Here is a 25,496-nt window from a genome sequence, read left to right on the forward strand (position 1 = left end):
CAAATCAGCCAGAAGCCCAACAGCTACAGCTATCCTGAGCCGTTGCAGCAGGTTACAATTAGTTGAAAGCTGCAGCTTTGATTTTTTGGGCTTTGTTGTTGTTTGGTTCTTCTTTTAAAAACAAATTAAGACAAAAAAGCATTTCAGTTGCACAGTTACACTGCCTGCTGTGCTTTGTACAGGGGTTTGTAGTGATAAACACAGGTACTAAGTTACTGTCTACAAAACATGCCTCATATTATGGAAACAAGGAGTTGGAAACAGTTTGCGAAGCAGCTGAAGGGTAGGTAGGAGCAGCTCCGTTACCTGCAGAGTCCTGCGCTTGTTATCTTCTGTGTGTATCCATGCTCGCAAAGTCAATTCTGTTATGAATATCTGAGCTGCCTTGGCGAACAACACAGGAGCTTCTGCACTAATCATCTGCAATTACATTGAAATTTTATATATATATATATATATATTTATTTATTTTTTTTTTAAAGTTTACCATTAGTATCCTAATACCGCAGAGTGGTAGTCAAGAGTAACTTTATCACGTTAGTCAAAGCTGAATGCTTGCACTGTTTCAGCAGGGAAATTCCCACATCAGAGTATCTATGGGTCTGATGGTCCAAAGAGTTATCAGCCTCACGTTAAACGCAGCATTAGGAGTATTGAACATCTAAAATTTGTCTTGAAAGCCATGATTAGTCAGATGCAATTTCATATCGTGCTGGACGATGGCAGGCCACTAAATGGCATCAGGGCACGGTCACCAAGAGGGTGTCAACCAGCAGCTTCTGCTGGCAGTGCTTGGCATGTGTATAAATCATTTGGAAACTGAAGAGGACAGACTGATGGCTCATTTTAAAGCCTGGCCCTTACTTTATAGTTATAGCATCAATATAATTTGAAATGAACACTGAAATTACAAAGGAGGTTTGGAAGTCTGAGTAAAGACTCTGCCTCACCAAATTTTTTCTCCTTAAAAAGCATCTAACTCAAGTTTTACTCAAATTAAGCAGTTTTATTATTAGCTAGCTTAACAGTAACGCTTACTCAATAGTACAGCTTTCTTACTAAATGATGTTGCAGGCAGGCCAGAGACTTCCTCCCTCCCTGCCCTAAAAAAAAATCTCATCTTTCCCATCATCATCAAAAATTTGGCACAGACACTGAACTGGGACCTCAGAAGCCTGGGTTGGTCCCCTCCCCAGGCTGAATGAATAGCTCCCTTGTGTTGGAAGGCAACACACACCTTGTTCGGCATCTCATTTAAATGGTAAAGGTTGCCGTAACTGAAGGATGGTGGCACATTGAGAAAAACAAGAAGAAAGTGCAAACCATTCCCTTTGCTCTTAGGAGTTAAGTGTCTTGACAGTTTTCCAGCTTAAAAAAAACAAGAGTCAAACCCTGCTGGTGATTCCCTTTCCTTCCTTTCATGTCAGTAAGTTTTAATTAGTCAGTTCACGTGTTACCATCATCAGTCACATGTTTAGCTCAAATACTGGTATCAAAGCCATGTTATCCACCTAAATTACTGGGGTTTTTTTCCAAAAAAACTTGAAACAGTGCAGCACACATTGAAGTGGTATCACCCTACAGTTTTGTGAAAGGAAAAGTCGAGAGAAACAGGAGGAAACATGAGAAAAGACAGTTAAGACCTGGAAAAACCAGGAAATCCCCAGAATTATACAGTAGGCTGGTATTTACCAGGAGAAAGCAAAACTGCACAAGTCTTCAAAGGTCCCAAGTGATGTTGCTTTCCCAGCTCAGTTTAATTATACAAGGCCAGTTAATATTGCTTTCAAGGTGACCATTAAAATATGCTTTAGAAACAATAATAAATAATGGTAACAAGTAGTAATGAATTGCAAGGAATTATAGCTACAATACCCACCAAAAGGATCATAAATACTTAAAAAAAATCCCGTGAGCGTACCTTCACATCTTCATCTAGTTTCATTATCTTCTTAATACGAGCCAAAGGGAGTTCTTGAACTCTGAAGTCTTTCTGCAGAGAAATTCACATTTGAGACTCTTTACTGATACTTAACTGAAAACAAAGGTAAGATAAGAAATGTTAAAAGGAGCCTGTGTCATCTAGACCTGCCTAAAATTAGATTGACAAAAATGACTTATTTTCTTTGAGGTATGGCAGCCTCTCTCCAGGCCTGAGAACTTTCATCTGCTTTTCCATACTTTATGCTGATATAATTCTACTTAAATCTTCTGTCAGACACTTGTATCTACTATTTCACCTCAAAGCTAGAAGTCATTCTGCAGAACAGAATGTTTCTAATGTTATACATTTCTGCATCTATTTATATTTGAAGCAACTAATTCAATTAGGTGTCTCGGGACCCAGAAACCGTTTGAATTACAAAAAGATACAAGAGAAAATGAAGGCAAAGAGGAGTTATGTGGGGCCACAGGATGAAATTTTGTTTGCTTTATTTGTACTTTCCTGTTGTCCAATACCAATTTTGGTGTTAAAAACCTTGCAAGAATCTTGTTAAAAAAAAAAAAATATATAAAATCTCTCCCATTCCTGTGTTATGGATTTCTCACTATTTTCCAGCACAGAGAAGTGCTGACTCAAAATGGTGTAATGATGGTTTAGGAGACAGAGAGGGAGCGCTGTCATTGTACTGAATCATCCTGCTCTGCTCAGCTGTTTGCACGTACCCAAGCCACCACCGAGCTAATATCTGCTCATACTAGAAGGCACCAACGTGTCCCTTGGAGAGATCCTCTGCAGAGAGCTCCTGGGGTTAGGGAAACTGCCAAGCTTCACTATAAACTGTGCTTTCCCTTCTCTCAAGGTATAGAGAGGAATAAAACAAAATAAATTAAAAAAAAAACAAACCCAAACCCCCAGTGTGCTGCTACCAGGAGCTGCTTGAAACAGGGAGAAGGGCTGAGGCTACGTAACATTGCATCAGGAATGCAGCAGCCCTGCCCACAAAGGACTTAAAAAACCACCACCAACACCCCAAAACTTTCCTTCTCACAAGAATGTTTTAGAAAATAAAAGGAAAGTCATTCCTCTAGGGAAGAAAGCACCGCGAGACATGTTAGTGAAACAAAAGAGGGGAAAAATGCTGATAATTCTGTTTTCTATTGAAGCAAAATACAGAGGTTGTGCGTGGTCCAGCCAGCGCTCCAGCAGGGGGCATTTTATTTAATGTATATATAAAAAGTTTATTTATATACATTATTTTATAGGCATATGTACTGAAAAGGCATTCTGTGCCCTTATTCTGGAGAGAAATGTGAATGCGGTGCTCCTGGTAATATGCTGTAAATCAGAACTAATTTGGGGGGTGTGGGGGGTCCTTGCAAGGAGTGCCGAGGGCTGCTGCGTCCTGCTGATGAACACTGTGTTTTGGAAAGATTTTGGGCAACGAGAGAAGAGGGCAGCCAGGGCTGGGACCTGTGCTTGAACACACAATATGCTCAGGGTGACATTTTCAACCAGTAACCGCCGCCATGTAAACAAGTTAAGGGGTTGCTAGGGCATGGAAAAATATTCCAAAGGTATTTTTAAGCAGCCTTTTTTTCTGTTTTTTGTTGTTTTTTGGGTTTTTTTTCCATTTTTTTTAATTTTGGGGTTTTTTGGTTTGGTTTTTTTTTGTTTTTTTTAAGCTCTTTGCTTTTTAAAGAGCCTCGTGAGCTTTGAGCAAGCCTCAAAGAAAAATGAGGACAAAATTTCTAATTTGTGAAACTCGTAACAGTCTTAAGTACATTAACTCCTATGAAGAGCAGAACTGCAAGTAGACATGCATAGATACAATGCTATTAAAATCTTTAGAGAAAAGAGACAGTGGGAGAAATTAGAAAAAATGAAAGCTTCTTTATTCCTTTAAGGCAGACAAGCAAACGTCACATAAATCAAAATTAATACGCAAGTACCACGGTGAAGGGAAGCATGACCACTACTGGCTACCACCCAGCAGAACAAACTTGAGACACCAATTCTTCATCTTTTCTTTTTTCCAAATTAGGTCTCAATGTTTTCACAGGCCTCTTCTAACTCATTGTGGAGCTGAAAGGCAAGTTTCAGCCTAGTCCTGTTTCCTATTTCTCCAAAGCTAGGCTACAGTCGTCTGTTACATCAGGCAGAGAGCAGGGAGCTCTGGTTTGTTCTTCTAAAGCAACTCCTTTGGGTTGCCCCCCACTGCCCCCCGAATTTTAGCGACCAGCAGCACACGGCAAACACAAAACCAGGCAGAGAGTGCCCTGAAAAGCAGACAACCAAAGCAGCTTTCCACCAAACAGCTGCCCTGACCTCCACTATGCCGTACATGCACATGCAGATGAGCTTTACATCCATGGGAGCACTTTCAATAAGACGCACAATAAATTCCAGGGTTTGATTACGCAGGGGACAACTACACAGGAATGTTTTGCAGTTATCCCTTTTCCTTTCCAACTCCCCTTCGCTGTCCTCAGTTAAATTTTCAATGACTTACTAGCTTGCAATGCAATAAATAGATTCATACGACAGTTAAAAATTAAGCTGCCCATACTTGATAAGCTGCATAATAAACCCCTTTCATGTGGAGATGAAGACAAACTACAGCTCTTGAACACAAGAATTCACTGTGCTGAAAGAGGAAAGTAATTAATTCTGGTTATGCATACAAATTTCTACATCTGTTTCTTTAATCAACTATCTGCACACAGGCTGAAAAAAGAAGCTTATCTTCAGACTAGTGGATTGGGGTTTTCACTTTGAACAGCCCGTCTTCAACTGGAGTTCTTTTGTTTTCAGTTACATTAAAAGCACAGGAGTATGCTTTCAGGACCACTGTATCACAGTCATCTATCAATCTCTCTTGAAAAGTCATTTTTATTATATGCCCTTGTTCTCAGGCACATCTCTTTTGGGGATGGAAAAAAATAGAAGCTACTTAGTCCAATTCTTATCCTCAGCCTATACAGGATTTTTTTTAATCAAATGGCTTTAAATTAATAAAGCATGTGATAACAATGCACTTGGCATTCAAGAGATTTTCAAAATTTCAGGCTTGTCAGAGGAGATGGTTCTGGAAGAGGGCATCATAGTTCTACACAAAAGTCTAAACCCAAAAATTCATTCACAAACTTGTAACTGTCTGCCAATAGCCAGGTGTTTGAATTTATGAAGGGGTGAAAAGACTACGTTGTATTTTGAAGAGTAACATCTCCGGGGCACGCTGATGCAGCCTGCCCTTTGGTGGGGATAAGGGTTCCCTCACATGCTGGTCACACATGTTATATTACAGAATCTGCACAGAAGTTAACCAGCCCCTGTAGTATAATGTGAGGTATGTTCTCAAATCCCTCAATCTCCTCTTACCTACAACAGCACATGGCAGCTACACTGGTACCTGCAACTATTTTACAATCACTTCCCTTTCCCCCCCCAACAAACAGGTAATTCCACAGGAATTCTCTAGAAAGCAGCCACGGTCATCATTTAGCCTGTTAAAAGAACCTTTGAATCAACTTTGTTGTCTCGTTTAGCCCAGAAAGAGCTGGCGGTATGACTGTTACATCTCACGACACTAATTAGCTGCATTCTGTTTATACCTCCAGTTCTGCCAGTTGTAGCCAACAGTCAAAAGCCTGGCTGAACGGTTTATTTATCATTCAGCAATTAAGGCTGCCTTGCAGTGTGTAAACAGCCAACTCTGCTGTATCCCATAAGCAGCAGCAGTATGGGCAAGCCGAGGTTTATCTTGCTACCAGACATCACCATCAGAAATGACACAACCGCTGGGGACACTCACCACCGTGAGGTTGCGTATCTCCTCCATGACTCGTGGCCAGAAGGACTGGAGGCTTTGCTGGGCATCGCTGTTGCTAGCTGTGCCGAAGCCACCATCCGTGGACATTCTGGTAGCTGGGAGAAACAAAAACACGTGTTAGCAACTAGGGATGGCAGGAGTCAAAAGGCTCCCGGAGATTCTCTCCAAGTCCCAGGAATACACAGGAAGGGGCCAGCCTGGCTTATCGCTCTGGAAAACTGTCAAAATAAGATATGCCAGTCCAGGTCTCACGGCAACAGTGCAGAGAGACTCAAACCCCCTGGAATTGGTTGTGTTTTGTTTTTTTATTTTATTTATTTTTCCAGAGATTGAAAAAGAACATAAAAAAAAAATCAAAACAAAAGTAGTCCTTATTTCCCTATTAGTGCTTTGCCTTTTCACAAGGAATTACAAGACATAACTGATGCCCCGTCACAGCTTGCATTCCAGTGCACATTCACTATAAAATCTTTTAAAATCTTTTTTTTTTTTCTTGCTTCTAACAGCCAACAACAATGCGGGATGTGGCAGTAAACCCGCCTCAAGTTGAAACCAGAATGTCAATCTCAGCTTGATATTGTTTCTAAATGTGTAACAAAACGGTTGCTTCTGTACCTATTTGAAAGGTGTCAAGTTCTGTGGCTTTACACTTTTTAAAAAAACCTCTTCTCCTTGGGTATAATCAAAAGAGAAATTAACAGTCTGTACAATACAGAATGTCAAAAGCACCAAGTACGATTTACAATGCAAATCTTTTAATTGAAACAATTTTTAAAAAGCCTCAAGGTTGTCACTTAGTGTTCTGCAACTGCAGGATGTTAAGCAAGTCTGGCTACGATTAAATTTACACTGGACGTTGCCTGTGCATTAAGACTGGTATCTTTGCAAAGGGCTTTATGGGAGGTACCAGTCGTCACCAGGAACTTATGTAGGGAAAACAAAGGGACAGTAACGGGGTTCAGGCTTTCCCCTATAACCACACCGTGCTGCAGTGAAGATGGTGAAGAGGTCAGGACAAGCAGCATTGATTAACCTCATCCTTGGGTGACCGAGACTGTGCCAGCCCACGTGGCACTGTCTGGGGGTATTTCAAGTTCCAGCTTGACACAGTTCTTCCCCCTCCCTGAACTCCTAGATCAAATTGTGCCTTTTTGATGACAAAGTCTTAAGACAGCTCTAGTTAATATTAAAATGAAGTCAGATGCCCAACTTGGGAAACCTTTGGAACACCAAGACCTGCCTTGCTGGCTTCCTCCGTGTGACAGGAGTGCGTGGGGCTCTGGCAGGATTCCCAATAGGGATCACAGCTTGGAAGGATGGGGCAGACGGGCCAAAAGCACACGCAGGACCTGCCGAGATACAACCTGACAGGACAGGACCGGTGCTTCCCGTGCGCTGAAAGCATCTTGGTGGATGCCGGAAGAGTCACTGCTCACTTCTCAAGCGAGCAGAGCGGAGGAAGCCAGCAAGTTACCGACATTAAACGCTTACAGGGTCACCCAGAGCATCTTTGAAGTTTCCATGAATGACACGCACACACCATGCACAAACAGTAAGTCTCTGTGCCTCTCGTAATGCGCAGCAAGAAAGGGTGCAGCATCTTCTATAGGGAAAGATCTCAAGATAGGCACAGATGTTTGTATGTTGCTGTGTAACAGAGAATAGACACAAGGATCGATTTAGCTCCAAGACAGACAGGCACAATGCCCGCTTGCTTTGATCTGCCATGTAAAGGTTTATTTCAGCCCTTCAAGCCGAAGGGAAGCACAGCAACGCTGTACGACGCACCAAAATACCGATGGGAGGCAGCGGGCAATTGCCGGTAATTTCAAGATCTACTACTCCAAAGCAATGACGATCCATAAAATCTTATTAACAGATCAAAGAGATGAATGTCAGACAATTAGTTCGTTACCTCCTGCAGCCTACGCTTCCCAAGGCAGACTCTGTGACAGTTGTATTTTTCTTTCATCAACCTGAGAAGAGGACACAGGAGGCGTGGGAAGAGCCGAAGGGGATTCTGACAGGGGATGAAAGAGGAGGTCAGAAGATTGTATTTTCAGTCTCAAAGCAAGACAGGAAGAACTCCAGGTAAGGAACCTATGGAAATAAGTGACTGACAAGTTACTTGATAACTCTTCAACAACTATTCGCATTATAATACTATCTGCCTACAAACTGAGATATTTCAAGTACTTGTAAGAAAATACACAGGGATAAATATTCTAATGAGAGCGTTAAAACTGGCAGTTTATTCTCCCCCCCCGCCCTCCCCTTGATCTGCATTGTTAAATGTAGACAAAAAATAGTTCAGGCACATAAATAAAAGCTAATCCTTGAAATCTGCTCTGTACTGGCAGTATTTCAACGCTAACACTAGACGGGGTCTTTTCTGCAACCGAGGTGCAATTCATCTTGAAGACAAGCCAAAACACTTTTCAAGGCTTTATTTAAAATCATAAATTACTTGCATTCAACCCACTTAAATGCTGTAATGGAATATAATGCTCTACATAACCCCAAGAAACAACAGGTTAAAAAAACCCCACACAAAAAACAAACAGAAAAAAGCTAATGGAGCAAAAAGGAAGAAAATTCCACCACCGCCGCTTTACCTCCTCCTACTGCATGTAAAAGCAAATTTCTCGCATTAAATATATGCCCCTGGGGTACTCATCCAGATTTCAGGAAGAGCTAGAAATGGTTTATTCCAGTCAATCTATAATTTAAAAAGTCCTGTCGATGAACACAAAAATTTTCCGATCTTCAAGGTAAACACAGGACTGATTTCAGCACGCAAAACGAACAGCCTGATGCTTAACCCAAGGGACAACTGCCACTTTAAATGACTGTTTAGGATAATTGTTAGGAAATTGAGTAAGAGTAGAAACGAATCACCAACAGGCTGATTTTCTGAAAAACTTACAGAATGAAATCACTTTAAACTCTGAAATAAAAGCCTAAGCAGGTTAAAACTGCTCAGAACGTTACTACAGTAATTTCTTTCCATTAAAATATAGATAGATGAGTGGTGGCGAAGGTACTTGCGAGCATTAGGGGAGAATTCTGAGGAAAAGAGAAAAACTGAAACCGTCACGCAAACCTACAGCGTTGGCTCTGTCAGACAACTTTACTAATGAAACCATTCCTGCACAATTAGGTAAGTTCCTTCACCCAAGGCGAAGCTGTGTTCTCTTCTTTTAAGAATGCCTCACAGGATTAGTGCCAACAAAAAAAAAATCCAAAGCACACAACAGAAGATAAGCCCACCAAAGCTAACAGGGAGGCAGCTCCTCTAATTTCACAGTATCAGCATCTAAACCTGTTTGTCTTTTTTGATATGCAGCTTGCAGGGAAATTTTAGAGCCTCATTATACTTCATCCTTCCTCCTCTAAAGGTTTCCTCCTCCACAACTCTGTGCAGAAGGGGAGAGGTGCTCTGAAGACCCCCCAGGTCCCTGTCCTGCACTCTGGTAACGCAGGGTATGGTCTCTCAGAGGTTTTAAGAGTAAACTGGCTACTCTGACCCGGTTTTGCTGCTGAATAATAGAAGTTACAAGTCCACCTCCCGTGCCACCTGATTGCCACAAAGCATAACCATAACCAGAGAGAACTTGCCAACTCCAGCAGTGCTGCGTCTCCATGCAGAAGCTGGGCAAGTACCTTGCAAGCTTGACACGCTTCTGCCCCGCACAGCGCTCACTTAACCGAAAGCAGTCATCTCACCGGCTGAAAAGCAAAACGGGGTGCTACGCTGAGCTCGGCTCCGCTGAGCTACCAGCCCGAGTCCCGGGAGCCTGCAACCTAAAACTCCATCTGTGCAGAGATGCCCTTGCGGAGGGATCTAGACGATGAGGTTCACGCACACACAAAACACAGTGACAACATGGACACGTTACTGGAATGAGATACAAGCAAGCAAATAACCAACCACCCCCACTCCCCCCCCAGAAAACAAACCCATACAGAGCAAGAACTAAGAGCGTAGCAACAGGGGAGACTGGGATACACCACCTTCACGACAGCCAACCAGTCCACACAGCCTGGAATATGCTCCGTAACAGCAAAGATTTTGTTTCCACACTAAGGGGAAAAAGAAACTGATGGCCAAAAAGCTGAGGCTTACACATAAAGTGCCCCGAGGTGATTACAGAGCAGATTAGCAAGCACATCTCAAGAACTAGACATCAAGACTTTGCAATTAGAGCTTTTCTGCTCACCGGAGCGGAACACCTTTTACAAACATTAAACTTATAAACTCCTGTGGCAGCTGACAAACGTTTAAGAGCTCCACTTCACAGGAGCACAAAGCAAGCATGAAGACACCTCTGGTGTCTGCGGTTGGTTTTTTTTGTTTGTTTGTTTTGTTGCTTTGTTTTTTGGTTTGGTTGGTTGGTTGTTTTTTGTTTTGTTTTTTTTTTCTTTTTAAACCAATGCTAGTTTGCGCTCCTTCTTTAATGCCGTGGGAAGGGGGAAGCAGTTTCACCCTGGATGCCTATGATCTGCACGCTTGAGCAAGAACCTGCTATTGAAAACACAAGCTACAGTATAATCACAAATAAAGCTAAGATCTCTGATCTTGCAATTCCACCTGGAGCAGGTATCCAAGAGCTCTTCAGCTGCAAAACCAACGGCCAGGAACAGCCCACCAGACCCAGCAGAGCAGCAGCTGCCAGCCACAGCCACGGGACATTCCCAGGCATTGCCAGCACCGCTTGCCAAGTGAGCTTGGGAACCGGAGGACAACCTCCCCGGCCGACGAGGCTCATGTCACAGCTTCTGATGTGCCTACTTTTAAATTATTCCCAAGCTGGCCTTGACTAAGAAGTCAACCAAACGAAATCAGCTGGGTGGAGAGCAGATCTAAATGAAATTTATCCAAATATCTGAAGGGATATGCAAACGGTGAATACCAGAGGGAAGTACTGAAAAGCCTCGAGGCTCTCGATGGAGGAGACAGTAACTCAGCAACATCGTCAAGTACCACAGACCCTGGTGATATCAGAAATGTCAGGTTCTTTGCATATAGTACAGTCACATTCCCATGACTTACGTTATGGGAAAGAGCCCGTTTTATGCAATGTTGTATTACATGGCAGAAGAATCATATTCCATCCAAGCGCCTTAAAAAGACGGCTAAATCCAAAGTAAGATGGAGGCTTAAAAAGAAACGAGAGAGACAGAAGCTCAGGCAAACGTTTTGCCTCAACATCCTTAGATTATAGCTACAAAAAAGGATAACACGCAAATATTTCTGAAAACTGCCACTGCAAAAACAGATCCCCGACAGATTCCACCACCATACAAATACAGACTTACCACCTCCACACCGACAGCTTAGAAGGCTCCCACCCCCCCAAAAAAACCCTGCACAACTCTTTTTGAGATGCTGTTGTTTTACAACATCGGCTATCCCACAAAACTCACAAGTTAATTATTAGGAAGTAGTGTTACAGAAAAGGAGAAAATAAGCAATGCAGTTCCTCTTTTTCGTTAAAAAAAAAAATAAAATACTTAAAAATCCACCATCTTTACCAGCAAAGAATAAAAACCAATGCCACGGCACTTAGCAAAAACCCTGGAAGTCTGAAGAATTAAAAATAGATCCCTAAAGCTGAAAAGCTAATATTTAGAATAAATACTAATCCTGGCATTGTATCTGTGATACTCCCAGTCTGATGCACTAATTCTCAAAAATGTAGCGTTCTGTTTTGGGAGCCTGTCCCTTGATTTAAAAGTAAAATGTGCAGAGCCGCACTTGCATATCTAAAGAATGAGCTCTGTGTAGCAGCAAGCGCCAGACACCTGATCCTGCCAGAATCAGAAGGAACAATCTAGCAACCAAGAACTAGTTTCACAAGAAGAATAAATACGCTTTTAAATGAATTTAGTAATGCATTTCTTTAAAGGCAAGCAAAGGACGAGTCTTCCACGTATGAGAGGAAGCCACATACCTGCACCCCTTCCGAGATGCTGCTCTCATTACCTCAATTAGAACAATCTGCGGTATCAGAATATCACATGCAGAATATACAGCCTGAAGTGGACTATGACAGCAATCGTTGGTCTCAGCAGCAATCACGACGGCTGAAGGCACACTGAGAGGTTGTCTCTGTGCAGCAGATCAACGGCACTTGTTTTGCATGACATCATGCCCTGTGCTATCTTACTTAAAAACAAACGTTGGAGAAGTCATGTTAATGGTCTAAAATTGCTTCCACAGAGATACCATGCCTCAATTCACCATACATTTTCTCTGCTTCAAGATCTACTCAAGTCAACAGAGATAATTTCAGCCAAGCCGCCTTTCATGAAATTAAGATCAAATTTATTTCCATTACAGTCCAAACTACATGTTCACTAGACAGAGGCCAAGCAGCACAAGCGCACAACGTGGCTGGAAATACACAGGTGCCACAACCACAGCCGTGAATTACTTTTACTTGCTTTGGGGGGCAGCAGTGGTGGTATAAAAATAGTTCTTAATCGTGTTTGAGATCAGTGGTTTCTTCTTCTACCTTAATATTCAGGCCTTGCCCGCTCAGTTACGTAAAATTTTTAAGCCAATAATGCAATTCAGAAACTTGAGTCATGCTGGCAGTTGTGTTGGCACTGTGAACAGCTATTTCTTCCAAACCAATGCCACGGACTTTGTGTTGTCTCTGTTTTCCGCACCTCCTGTTCCCCACAGCTCTAGCTTTGATCAGGAAAGCGGTACGAGCTCTTCAGGCTGGCGGAGGGAACTTGCCCCACTTCTGACAATGAGAGCACACGAAGAAGGCCACCGGGAACACAGGGGTATGTGGGCACACAACTAGTGCATCACCCTCTACAGAAGGTTTCCTAGCCATTGAAACGAGGCACCGCAGTTACAAAGTCCCATCAAAACCGTACACAAACCCCACATCTCCGACCTGAGTTGCCACCAGTGGCAAAAGCTGAACAAACCGAGACCGAAATCTCGCTACAGAGGGCTAAAAAAACATAAAAGATGTTGCCACAGCGTGGCACAAAGCACTACAACAGACAGAAGCACGAAGATTTATGCCTCGTCTTGCCAAAGCAAAAGGAAAGACACAAGCCGTAGCATGCAAGGATCTGGGGTTACGACACATGAGCCTTGAACGATTCCATGAGAAAAACCAGTGAATGCGCACGCTGGGAATGGGGCTTGGAGAGAGCCGGGCTGGCATGTGCTGCCATCGCTACGTATGCCAAACGCCTTCTGAAGGAGGAGTCGCTTCAACGTACACATCCAGTTGAGACTCATTTCCAGTTTTGGTATGTCCACAAGACAGCACAGAAAAGGCTTTGCCTATATAACATCACCCGAACAAGTGCTGGGGGGGGAGGCGGGGGAACACCACATTTAAAGGGATTTACACAACGGGGTTTTTTGGGACACACGATCAGCTTTGAACAAACCCTAATACTCAACATCATCATAGAAAGGAAGCAGGAACACTTTAAAGATAAAATGTAATTCACTATATAATCCATAGCATTACATACACAGCAGAATTATTTCAGCACATCACACCAGTAATGATGTTGTTGTTATTAAAACATAAAAACTTCTATCATTATGTACAGGCACAAATTATGAAAAAAGTTACAGCTAAGCCATACGCCAAAGTCAGAAATCTCAGACTTTAACACTAGATTTATTTATCTCAAAGATACAGGAATTCTCTTCCATTTCTATAAAACTGCTATAAAATCTAATGCAGCCTTTAAAGGTAGCAATAATCACAAACTCAGGAAAGCCTGAAGTTCTGCTCTTGATGAAAACACAACCTTGCAGCTTTTTGAAAACAATTTCAAGAGGCTTGCAGTAAAACCAACATAATTCAAAACACCAGTGCTTCCTCCCAGTGCACTATTATAAGAAACTTTTGCAATTCCTCAGTTTTATTTTTATCTGTTCCCTCTCGCAGTATTACACACACAACCCTCCAAGCATATAGCTGGCACCGTAAGTGGTCGATTTCAGCTGATGGGAGAATCACTCTAGGCTGTTGGATAAGGTGCGTACTTGCAGATTTCTCTTGTTCGATAAAATTAAAATTGAACATAATAGGCTAGTTAAATGCTGCACTAAGTTACCTACGGGGGCTATTGAGTACTTATTGCTAAAGATTTTTAAGAGAATGCTGCGAAACGGTGTTTAAATTGAGTTGATCTTGCCTTAGGGCAGAAAAAAACAAACAAGATGACCTCTTCAGGTGCCTTCTAGCTCTTTTTTCTACAAATACTTAGCAGTAGATTATTCTATCTTCAAAGCACTGTTTGAACATTAGCTCCCTAATACCTCTAATGCATTATTCTGTTTTCATTCATGCGAAGCACGGCATTTGATTTAAACCCCAACCAGTTACAAAGCCAGAGAGGGAGATCTGGATTACCACTTCCACCAACACAGACAACTCGTTAAACCAGCGCCGTTCAGTTTCAGCAGCTAGGAGGGCCAAATCCGCTTTGCACCACTCCCACTGCTGATCTGCTGCTGAGAGCACTGCAATCCATGCTTGGCTGGATCACATGCAGGCATGCCTCCTACTCTCCCCCTTCTCCACCCCAGTACCTACGGCAGGAATTCTGCTCCTCCCCGGAGAGTCGGCAGCTGGGTTTTGGCAGGCTGGGGGAAAGAGCTGCCTCTCCACCACCCACTCAAGAGAAAAAAAAGAGAGCGAGCAACAGAGCTGATCCCGGCTTTTCTGGCGGGGAGGTGGCAGGGCCAGAGTAACCACCCCGACTTTGTTCATGCAAAGCCAAATGGGCCAGATAACCTTCCCGATAGGGAGTTTGTTATGAAGTTACAGCCCTGATCCTGCAGGTTGCTGCATCAAAACAAGCCCGTACCTTTCAGTGGGCGCTGAGCTGGGAACGGCCTCGCAGGAAGACACGTGCTACACGCTCAGCAGGAACGAGAACCGTGTCTCCAGCGCTGCTCCAGCTGCATGGGGAAGGAAGAGCATATCCTACAGCACAGACAATGCACAGCACAGTGTTTTACTGAACACACACACACAAGCACCCAGAGAAACCATGTCGAGTTTCTTATCTTAATACAGAAGACGGCGTGACCTAGCAGTTAGAGGCAATTGCTGGTGCAGACAATGGTATGCTGCAGCCTTCTGCAGGCGGATTGACAGTTGGCTTTACTCCTTCAGGAGGAAAAAAAATAAAAAAAATAAAATCAGGCCTAATGCCTGCTTTTACAGAAGTATTGAGTTTCTATTTGCAATGCACTAAGTACCTAACAGCACTGCTAAAAGTCCTCTGGTCCAGCAGCAGTCCACATCAATTTTTGCACAGAAAAACTAAAGATATACACAGTCTAGACTTAACTCTGGGCAGGGTTTGGAGAGCACACCTACAGCTAAAGGCTGGGATCAGAAAGCCACCAGGAGCACAGCACAGCATCAGAAACCATGCTACAGAATCAAGACGTGACCTCCCCACAGTGTGGCACCAAGTCAAAAATGAGGCTGCAAATATTAGACCACCACAAAAAATAGCACAGGACCAATTTTTTTCTTGAAAGGTAAAGCAAACAAAATGGTCTGAATTTCTGTTTCTACTGGTTATTTTACTTTCCTTTCTTCTTTGAATGAAACAGCACAAGGGTCACGTTTGATATTCGGTGTTTCAACAGTTAAACACGATGAAATAGTGGCTCTTTGCAGTGCCATTTTGGCTGGCAAGCACACAGAGTAAGAAGCAGAGGAAGAAAATTCCCAGACAAGTAACAAGTGTCTAAAATGAATCGTGCTGCCTCTCCAGCTCCTAAATCAAACACCCAGCAGAAATGGAAAAGCTCTTTTAAGTAAAGCATGTTCAAGTTCGTCAAGTCTACTTCACACGATAAAACAGTTGGCACATACCAAAACAATACTGCATGTCCCGTACTTCACCTTATAAACTTTAATCTCCACCAACTTGGCATAAAATTGGTATTAGGTATTGCAGCTTTATAAATGTAAAAGAAATTACAAGCTACACACCTCACAACTTATCTCCCAGTACTGGTATACACGTGTTTTACTCCTTAATAACAAGAAAAAAACACAATAAAACAAACTCACCTTAACAAAATTACATGGTCTCAGTCCTGAATAGTTGCGTGCTTACACTTTTATAGGGAAAAAAAATAATTTAAAAATTTAGCGAGAAATATTAAGGCAGTGCCTTGCTCTCAGAGGCAGGAGGCATCTCACCCAGACTTGTACCATGTGGGAATGGAATGCCACAACTGCAGTGACATCAGGTAGTCACAAAACAAAAGGATTGTCACACACCCTGAACGTATACAATACAGCATATGGTATATTAATAATTCAAACATGAAATCCAACAGAAATATTTTCAGGCCCACAGGCACTATTTTGGCATCAGCAGTGTTAACCAAGTGATAGGCTTCACCGGTTCAGAAAGGGTTTCAAATATTTCAAGATCCAACGATAGTTTTCAGCTTCAGTGGTACCTATTGGGTACCTGTCACCACGCAGGCACCCATCGCAGAGACCACCTCGGACCGCTGCCCCCGAGAGCTCACAAAAGCAAGAGGGGTCTGACCTGCCTTTGGGTTGGTTTGCCCATTTCTTTTATTTTGTATTTTAGGCAGCAGCAGTTCTGATCACGCAACGTACATAGATCCTGCTCTGGAGCACAAGCAGGAGGAAAATGCCTGTTAACACAGTACGGACTAAACAGACATTCAGCCTGGAGATTATTATTTTTTAAAATATTATTTCAGTTGATATTTTTTAATTAGTTAGAAATAATTCTGCATTAAATTAAGAGTTTCTTTTATATAGAAGTCCTGCGAGTGTCCTCACGTTCTCTCATCTTTCTGACAGCCAACTGGCTGAAAAAGCTAAATTGGGTGCTTGCTATTAACCTCCTGGTTACACTGGGACCCAGGCAGCAGCTGGAGCAGACAGCCGTCATATGATGATCCTGCGCTACACAGATGCTGCAGCACATTTAGGGCAAAGTTATGCTTTTAATTCTAATGCAGCCTTAAGTGTGGTGTGTCTCTTTGCTCTTCTGCTGCATTTTTAGCCTCGACCACCACTGTGCTGCTGGAGAGGGAAGAGGGGAAGGCAGAAAGAAGGATTCAAACTAAAGCAGGGCGGCAGCACATACAGTCTAGAAACCCATGAGTGATCAATATGAGGTATTCACAAGAACTTGTGAGGTTTTAGAGCAGAGTGAAAGGCCGTACCAGTCTATAACTGGGCATGTCTTCTGCGAACTTTGTTATCCTGGGTTGGCAAATCAAATAAACGTGCTGCTTTTAGGGGGTTCTCGGGTTATTTTTCTATAGGGACTACTGTAATAACCAATGTTCCTATTACTTTCTTCACTCCCTTAAGCTAATCTTACTCAAGTTAAATTATGAAATGTCATCTTGCGAAAGTATTATTATTTTCATAAATATCTTCATAAAACTATAAGTCTTTTGCCTCCTGAGATCAGCAGATCTTACTTGAATGAGGCCCAACCTGTACTGCTCCACAGGCAGACATGATGGACTACATCAAACCTGCCTTTTTTTTTCTTTAATTTATTTTTTAAAACTGATCCTGTGTTATAAACAAGCAAATTGTAACCTTCTGGGTCACTTTCATTGACTGAAGAAAAGACAAGTGAAAGCAACCTGTTTTGATTTATCAGGCAGTGACCAAACAGCAGAGCAAGTTATAAACAGACAATAGAAGAAAATCCCCACAATGAGATCGCAGCATGTAGAAAATACTCAGTTTTTGAGAACAAACCAAAAAAAAATTCCTGTAACTCCTGGGAAGCTTTGGCACGTATCCTGAAGTTTGATCTTGCTCTTGGTGCCCCTTGTAACAGTTGCTATATTTTTTGACCCTCTGAAATAGAAGGTAAATTGCCTTCTTTATCAAAAGATAGTAATTAAAAGAGTTTAAGTTAGCAACCATAAAAATTTAAATCGCTTACAACATGGGCAGATTGGTAAACCCTGAAATTAAGAAACCGCTTCATGTGCCAACACTATTAAAATACAGATGTCACGCTACATTATATAAATGCAAGATTACTAGTCCGATTAAAAAAAAAAAAACAACAAAAGCACACACAAAACAACACACCAACCAACCAAATACAGTGGCTCGAAAGGTGACCTCCTGCGGGCATCACCATCCTCCCAGCCAGGTGCACATGTATCCTCTTCCTCCTCCTCCCAGCCACCAAGGTGTTCAACCCAGGGACCACAGTTTCCCACGATAAAACTTGTTCTTCATGCCTTCGCTACTTGTGCTGCCCGTTCAGTTAGTACAAAAAACAAGCATGAAGTCCCTTAAACAAAAAGATGGGCCTGTCTTCTGAGCCTGCATTCCCAGCAGGTAAAACTACCAGGAAAGCCCAGGAAACACACAACTAACTTCTCTCAGTGGTGTAAAATGGGATCCAAGGACCTTCCTTTCCCTCACAGTGCTGCAAGAAAAAGTCAGGAACCGGTGTAATTTGCTAATAATAAACCCTTTACAGTGCTACCAAAATCTTTATGTTTTTTCCTGCTGCTCTTGACCTGCTTTCTAGACCAAGCAGCACCTATTCTTACACGGCTTCAAGCTCTTGCAAGCTTCAGCAATGAAACATGACAAACATTGGGTATAACGAACATTTCTGCAGTATTTCTTATTTCATTGTAGCTGCAGATTCCCTCGCGTTCTGCCACCCCTTAACAGCACACAGCAGCTGAATATACCCTAATTTCAAAGCAAAAATCTTAACAAGTCTCATTTTTGCTTAAAGATGCTAACAATGACCTTCACGCTCACAGTAAATCTCCCGATTCTGGCCAACAGCCTGCTACAGAAGTTACTGCAATTCCACTAACGTACCGGAGCAGCCACCATTATTAACAGATGACTTACGATGACGTTTCTCATTCTGCCCCCCCCCCTTCTCAGACAGAAACTAGTATGCCATGCCAGGGGCCACAGGAAGTTGAATAAGCTTTGCCTTATAAGCTTTAGCACAAGGTGATGCTATTCACCAGTCTTAATTTAAATTAAAATACCCAAAATAATACTCAAAGGCTGTAACAATTCAAAGACCATTCAGGTTGAAGTTCAACCCCACGACTCGGTCCTTTGTTAGCAGCTGACACCGACGTGCAGATCAGGTTCACGTGCCAGGGCCCATTTTTCTAACATCCCTACAAAAATAAGTTGCACACTGTAATTACCTCTAATTTTCAAAACAGGGCTTTGAAGGTCAATTAGCAACGGGGAAAACAACAACAATAAAAAAAGGGAAAAGCAGGACTGAGGACACTGGAGCTATGTTACCCAGTTCATCCCCGGGAAGGCAAGGACGCCAACAGCACCATTTAGCATCTCTCCATAGGAGCGGAGCAGAAGGAATGCCTGCAATGTGCTTTGCCTCCTTGCCGAAAACTAACTTTAATTCTGATCTACAAACTATTCTCCATGTCAACTGGGAATAGTTTTCATTTTTCTACTTTGATTCTTTTTTTTTTTTTTTTTTTTTTTTTTTTGTTGCAGTCCAAAGTGCCATCAACAAACTTTGCCCTTCATTCTGGAAACTGGGAGCAGTGGTATTTCAAGGTCACTCGTGCTAGTGAAGGCAGGCCTAGCTCCGGCAACTTTCCCTGCGGCACGGCACGGCCGGTGGCAGCCGTACGGAAGCCCAGCCGGGACTCGGGGTGTCACCGGGCCAGCCCCGAAAGCCCTTGAGGCTGGAAAACTTGGAAGCTAAGCGGTACCGTCACCCCGTTCCTCTGCCTGTCACCGCCGGGCTGCGGGGCTCCGATGACCTTCAGTGCTTATTCACAAATAAAAAGGAAAACAAAGGGCTGCTGATACTTGGCTGGAGTTGGGCTGGGGGTTTGGGGGTGATGGGGGTGCCGCTGTCCCCCTACCCCCCCGCCTCAAGGAGCCACGTTCTGCCCGGTGCTCACTCTCAGCAGCCGGGCAGCCCCCGCCAAGGGCAGCCGGGGGAGACCCCCCCACCCGCGGGTCGGCGGCAGCCCCGGGAGCGGGCTGTGTGTGTGTGGGGAGGCGCTGCCATTTTCTCCCCCTCCCAGCGCCGGTTACCGGCCCCGGCGCGGCCCTGCGGGCAGGGCGCGGCCCCGCGCTGCCCCCAGCCATGCCCGCCTGCCCCGGGGGGCTCAGCCCCGGGCCCCAACCACCGCCCCCGCTCCGCCCCACCGCCTCCCCCTCCTCCTGCCGCACAAGGCCGGTCACCTCGAGGCCGGGCGGGCAGCCCCCCGCCGCCAGGGCCTGCTCCCCCGCCACGGGGCCGCGCCGCGGCCGTCCCCCGCCCCAGTCAGCGCGGCTCCGACCGCCGCGAGCAACTTACCGGGCCGCGGCCACCACAGGCCCTGCCCGCCAGCCACAGGGAGGCTGCGGCGGGGATGCGGCGGCCCCCGGGCCTCCCCGCCATCCCTTTGTCTTTGAGCTGACCCCTGCCTGTCGGGACTCCGCGTCCCCGCCGGACCGGGCCGCCGGCCCCTTTAACAGCCGCCGCTCAGCCTACCCTGCTGCGCCCGGCCGGCCCGCCCCGCCCGCGCCTATTGGCTGCGCGCCGCCGGGGGAGGGCGCGGCCCCGCGCCTCCATTGGCTGCCGCCGGCAGCGCAACCTCGCCGGCCACTTCCTGCTTTAAAGTTACCTTGAGAGGCGGCGCAGGGGTCAGAGCGGCGCCTCCGCCGCGCTCCCCGCCCGCGGCCCCTCCGCAGCGCGGCGGCCGGGCCCTCCCCGGCGGCTCCCATTGGCCGCGCAGCTCCAAGTCAAACAAGCGGAGGCTCGTGGGGCGGCCACCGATTGGCCCGCGCCGCTGTCACTCCAAGCAGCGCCCGCCGTACTGCACACGCCGCCGGCGGGGCACCGGGTGCTCAGGGAGCCGCGACCGGGCCGCACCGGCACACGGCGGGGGGGTGCACGTCCAGCACCGGTGGCCCACTGCGGGCCCGGGCCGGGGCCCCCCGCTGCCTGTCGAGGGCCGTTCTCCCCGCGGCGGTGCGGAGGGCAGGCCCGAGCCGCCACCGGGAGGTTCCCGCTAAGAGAAAGCGGGCCCCGCCGCAGAACGGAGCGCGGAGGTCCCCGAGCGGGCAGCGGGACTGAGCCACGGGACGTCAAAGCCAAAGGGGCTGCAGCCCGTGGGACTGGGGGCACTGTGTGGCAGGGCTGTTACAGGCCTGTTCCCGGTGGAGGGTTCACAGCCACCGGGAGCCGCGGGTAACGGCTGGTCCGGTGGCACTTCCCACCTCTGAGCCACCGAGAACACATACACAGCACATAGCGGCCTGGATCACATGCATGCTCTGGTGCCTATGGGAGACTGAAAAAATAATCCGGGGGGGGGGGCGGAAATCAATCAAAGCCTGCTTTTCAGACAGATAAAGCCCCTGGTTTAGCAGGTGGCTGCCCAAAAAGACACCCTCCTGGTGCAGAGCCCGACCCCTCTCCCTAGGGCTGAATGCCTCCGACAATCCTCCTCGAAGGATGCTCTGGGAAGCGATGCAAGCACTGGCAGAGCTTTCCCCTCTTGGCCATACGCTGGAGATTTCCCCCTTTGCGGCTTCAGCCCCGCACACAACATCCCACCAGCCTCGCTCTGCCCACACCACAGTTCTCAGAGCCTCCAAGAACGTTTCTGTAGCTCTTGGATGGGACTGAAAGATGGGAACGGGGTGTTTATGAAGCACAGATGATATTTTAACCTCTACAGACCCATCACTTCCAGCAAGTTACCAATATCTGAACAGATTTCAAGCCGTGTTCCAAGATACAATTTACTGCTTGAAAATAATGTGCTTACAGGATTATATAGAGCAGCAGAGGAAAAAATATTACAAAGCACAGCCAACGCTTCGCTAACCCTGCAGATTAAATTAGTTTGAATCAGATAGCAAGGAGAGATTAATTTAAAAATAGACCTTCCTGGTGATTTATTAAATATAATTGCTTAAAACACATCTTAGAAAAAATAGTAATACTTAGCAATGCTTTGTTCTCTTCCTGTGTCATTCCTCAGATAAAAGCAAGGGCCTCTGAGCTGCGGTATGCTTACTATTAGAGGTATGCAAGGTACTTTCAGGCGGCATGCAAAACAAACCTAGAACAGTCCACCGCCTTTCCTGCAGAGAAGAGGAATGCCTGGCTGGTATTTCGAGTAGTAACAACTGCCCAAACACATTCCCATGCGCCTTCTCACATCATGATGCGACCCAGTCCCCTACGGAGCAAGAGCCCCTCTCCTGCACACAGGTAGGACCCAGCGTGGCCACAGGAACAGCTAATGCTCTCACAGCATTTAATAATTCTTCATGATCGTGAAGAAAAACAAATTAATTCTTGGAAGCCCTACACTAAAGGGTTTATTTCAATCACTGCAGCTGTTCTTGCTCTGAAATCACACGGGGCAGTTGAGCTAACACTGAGAAACTGCCAAAATCCCACTTGAAAGACTTAACTACAAAGCCACTGGGAAGACACAGGGAGAAAGGAATGCTCTTAACCCAGGAACTGTCATCTGTTGCTGCATTCTACAAGTTGCAGCATTTCTGAGAATGCCTTGCTGCACATTATTCACGTATGGCATGAGAACGTACACTGGCAAACACCAGTTATCTTTATAAAGTACAAAATAATGAGAGGGAACAGGTTGGCCGTACAGGATAAATGATGGGCTCAAGGTTACCCTGCCATCCCGCAGCAACCTGAGAACCAGCGGGATTGCATTTGATTCCCACTCCTCACTTAGAGCAAACAGCTATCTGTCCTCTGCAGGGCTTTCAAGGCACCACTTTTTGCTTTGACCAAGAACTCTGTGTTCATCCAAAAATGTGTCTAAATCTTCCACTCGGTGTGATCACAGTGGCCCCTGTGTGAGCCGGCATCTCAAACAAGCCCCTTTAACAGTGACACAAAACACAGCATGGTTATGACGGAGCACGCGATGCCAGATGTGACACTACATCAGGTTCCACCACAACAAGCAATGCCTAAGGGACAGTACTGGTAGGCTGGTACCAGAGCACAGCTCAACTGAAGACAAACACTGATTCTGCAGGAGCAGCTTAGTCCAAAAACGTAACCTAATTAAATAAGGACATGGTTAAGCCTAAGAAAAGGCACACAATGTTGCCAAGGGCAACAGCAGCAAACGATGTTTGATGACCCAGGAGGTCTATTTTCTGAATGCAGGACTAAGAGTTAACCACATGCTTGCAGGCTGTTTGCTCTGCATCACAAGTGAAGCCAGTTAAGACTTTCCTTTTAATTGCCTGTACTCAGACAGCTGTTGAGACACACAAGTAGTTATTCATTAGTACGTGGAGAATACTTTACTCAACGAGACAAGTGTCTCAAAAGGCGATATGAAGTCACGTTCGAGAACTATCGAGCATTATTACTTCTTCTTCTGTCAGCAACCCGAAGCCTACCAGAGCTCCAGGTTCTAGAGCCAGCCCTGGGACATGGCTCAGTCAACATGAAGCATAAGCCAGCCCTGCCACCAAAGGGCTGTCCTGCCGCCCCACCTGTCCTGTGCCCACCACTCAGCCCTGCTGCCCCCAACACCCGCACAGCTAATGATGCGGCTGGAGAATGAACTGACCTGAATGAAATCCAACCCAGCCAGAAAGAATTAGCTTCTGTCCATGCCATACTCATACTGCTTTTAACACACGGTGCTTTACTGGTTACTGGGGGGCATTTCCTTCATTTTCTCAGTTCAGGAAAAAGCAGCATCTAAGGAGACCGTATTTATGTGCAGATATTCTCATAGTGCTCTGTGCCCGGGGGTTTCGAGCAGAGGTTAGACAATCCCTCAGATATTTACCAGAGACCCACTGCTTATCATCCCGCCGCTCTCCCCACCCAGCGTCGGGGCCACGCTCTGGATAAGCGTCCTTAAGGCTTTCGGAGCAAAGCAAAAGCCCCAGACACCGATAAAATACGGCATCACCAGCACGTGAAACCGACCTCTCCCGCAGCACACCCCCTGCCGGGACCCGGCAGGCCGGGCCCGCCCCCACCCCCGCCGCTGGCTGCCCGGGAGGGCCCCGCATCCTGCCCTGCAGCTCCTGCAGTGCCGGGCCCGGCCAGGCCCCGTCCCCCCATCTCCGCGGCCGAGCCCCGAGCCCGCCCCTCCCCCACCCCGGGCTGCGCGGGGAAACGGTTCGGTTTCCTGGCTTCTCCCCGGTCCGCTCCTCGTGACCCAATCAGCGCGCAGCCCCTTCCGCCCGCCTCCCCCGGCATGGGCCAATGAGCGGGCGCGGTGCGTCTCCGCCAATCGCAGCGCGGCCGTTTGCGGGGGAGAAGGGGGGAACCCCTCAGGCCGCCCCCGCCCCGCGCCCCCTCACGGGCCGCCGCCGCCGCCTCCCCCCGCCGCCCTCCCGCGCACTCACCGGGGCGGCCGGCGCCGCGACCTCCGCCTCCTCCGCCCGGCGGCCGCGCTGCCTCCGGCCCGGTTGGCGGGAGGCGGGAAGGAGGGGGAGGGGGGCGGCCGGAGCACAGCGAGCGCCCAGCGGCCGAGAAACAAGATGGCGGTGGCTCCGTGAGGCGGCGGCGCGGGGCCCCACCCCTTTCCCCGGGCGGCCGCACTGCGCAGGCGCATGACCCGCGACTGATCTCGCGAGAGCTGCGCCGGGCAGGGGCGGGGCGGGCCGCGGCCGGCGCGGGTGAGGCCGCAGCGGGCGGGGGGTCCGGGCAGGCCGCAGCGGTGGCCTGGGCTTCGGCGTGAGGGACCCGCGGCTGCCGGCCTGTGCCTCGGGGCTGCGCCAGGCCTCGGGGTGCGGCAGGGGCTGGCCCAGGTCTTCCCCGGCCTAGGCCTGTGCGGGCCCGGGCGCCAGCGGGGCCTGTGGGGGCAGGCGTGGGGCAGTGCCCTGGGCAGGGGGCCCGCTGCCTCGCTCCCGGGGTCTCCCCTGAGGTGTTGAAGGAAGCCGTCGCTGTTGCTTATTGCCTCTGAAGCCCTGGCTCTCCCCCGACAGCCCCCTGCAGCACGGGGATCATAGCCCGAGGGCTCTCCCAGGACCCCTGGGGTGACGGGTCAGAGCTCTGCATCCCACAGCCCTCGGTGGAGGAGCTGCTCCTCTTTTTAGCCTGTTGGCTCATCCAGGGAGGGTTCCAGCACAGCCTGTCATGGCCCTGAGAGCTGTCCAAATTAAACCTCAGTGAGCTGTCCAACACTCTTCACACAGGCCTCTGATCTATCATCACAGGATAACTTTTCTGCTACTATCCTACCCGAGCTGGAGCTGATTCAAGCAAAAGTCTGTGCTGCAGTTCAGCCAGCTATCTCATTTCCCAGGGACTGCTTTTCTGGCTCAGGGACATGTTACACTGAGGCGTGACTCATGCTGCTCCAGTATTTTTCCCATGAAAAAGTGCATCCTGAAAAGTGACTCCCATCTTTGCCTCCTTATTGTCTTCCTGGTGCCCAAATCGTTTGCATTCAGTTTACAACTAGAAAAAGGATTTGCCTGACAGGTGCTTTAAATGTGATTTGAGAAGGGAAAGGAAGGTTGGGCCCTGTGTGGCTACTGCACTTCCCCTCGCCCTTTCCATGGAGTTTCCAAAATTGGTGATGGCTGCTGGTGAAGTTTCTGATACAACGTTTTGCTGTGCAGGCTCTGCACCCTGTGCAAGAGAGGAGAAAATCCCTTCTGCGTCCTGTAAACACAGCGAGTTCAGATCAGTTCTTTCTGTTGTGTG

The 25,496-nt window shown here is 46.8% G+C and overlaps 1 protein-coding gene across 7 annotated transcripts in view; it reads right to left on the bottom strand.

Moving 5' to 3' along the window:
- Positions 1-24,364, bottom strand: part of NFYC (nuclear transcription factor Y subunit gamma) — a 37,130-nt gene extending 12,766 nt beyond the window's left edge. For 2 of the 7 annotated variants that reach the window (XM_055705209.1, XM_055705203.1), the window contains exons 1-4: positions 20,139-20,298; positions 5,757-5,869; positions 1,922-1,993; positions 307-420 (exon numbers count right to left, since the gene is read on the bottom strand). In XM_055705209.1, the coding sequence (XP_055561184.1) occupies positions 307-420; positions 1,922-1,993; positions 5,757-5,861 (291 nt within the window). In that variant the 5' untranslated portion in view covers positions 5,862-5,869; positions 20,139-20,298. Of the gene's footprint in view, positions 1-306; positions 421-1,921; positions 1,994-5,756; positions 5,870-7,689; positions 7,875-20,138; positions 20,299-24,190 lie in introns of those variants that run through there. The other 5 variants (XM_055705207.1, XM_055705204.1, XM_055705208.1 and 2 more) reach the window with 5 other exon arrangements.
- Between the last annotated feature and the right edge of the window lie 1,132 nt (positions 24,365-25,496).

Source organism: Falco cherrug, chromosome 3 (genome assembly GCF_023634085.1).
Source record: "Falco cherrug isolate bFalChe1 chromosome 3, bFalChe1.pri, whole genome shotgun sequence".
Lineage (NCBI taxonomy): Eukaryota > Metazoa > Chordata > Aves > Falconiformes > Falconidae > Falco > Falco cherrug.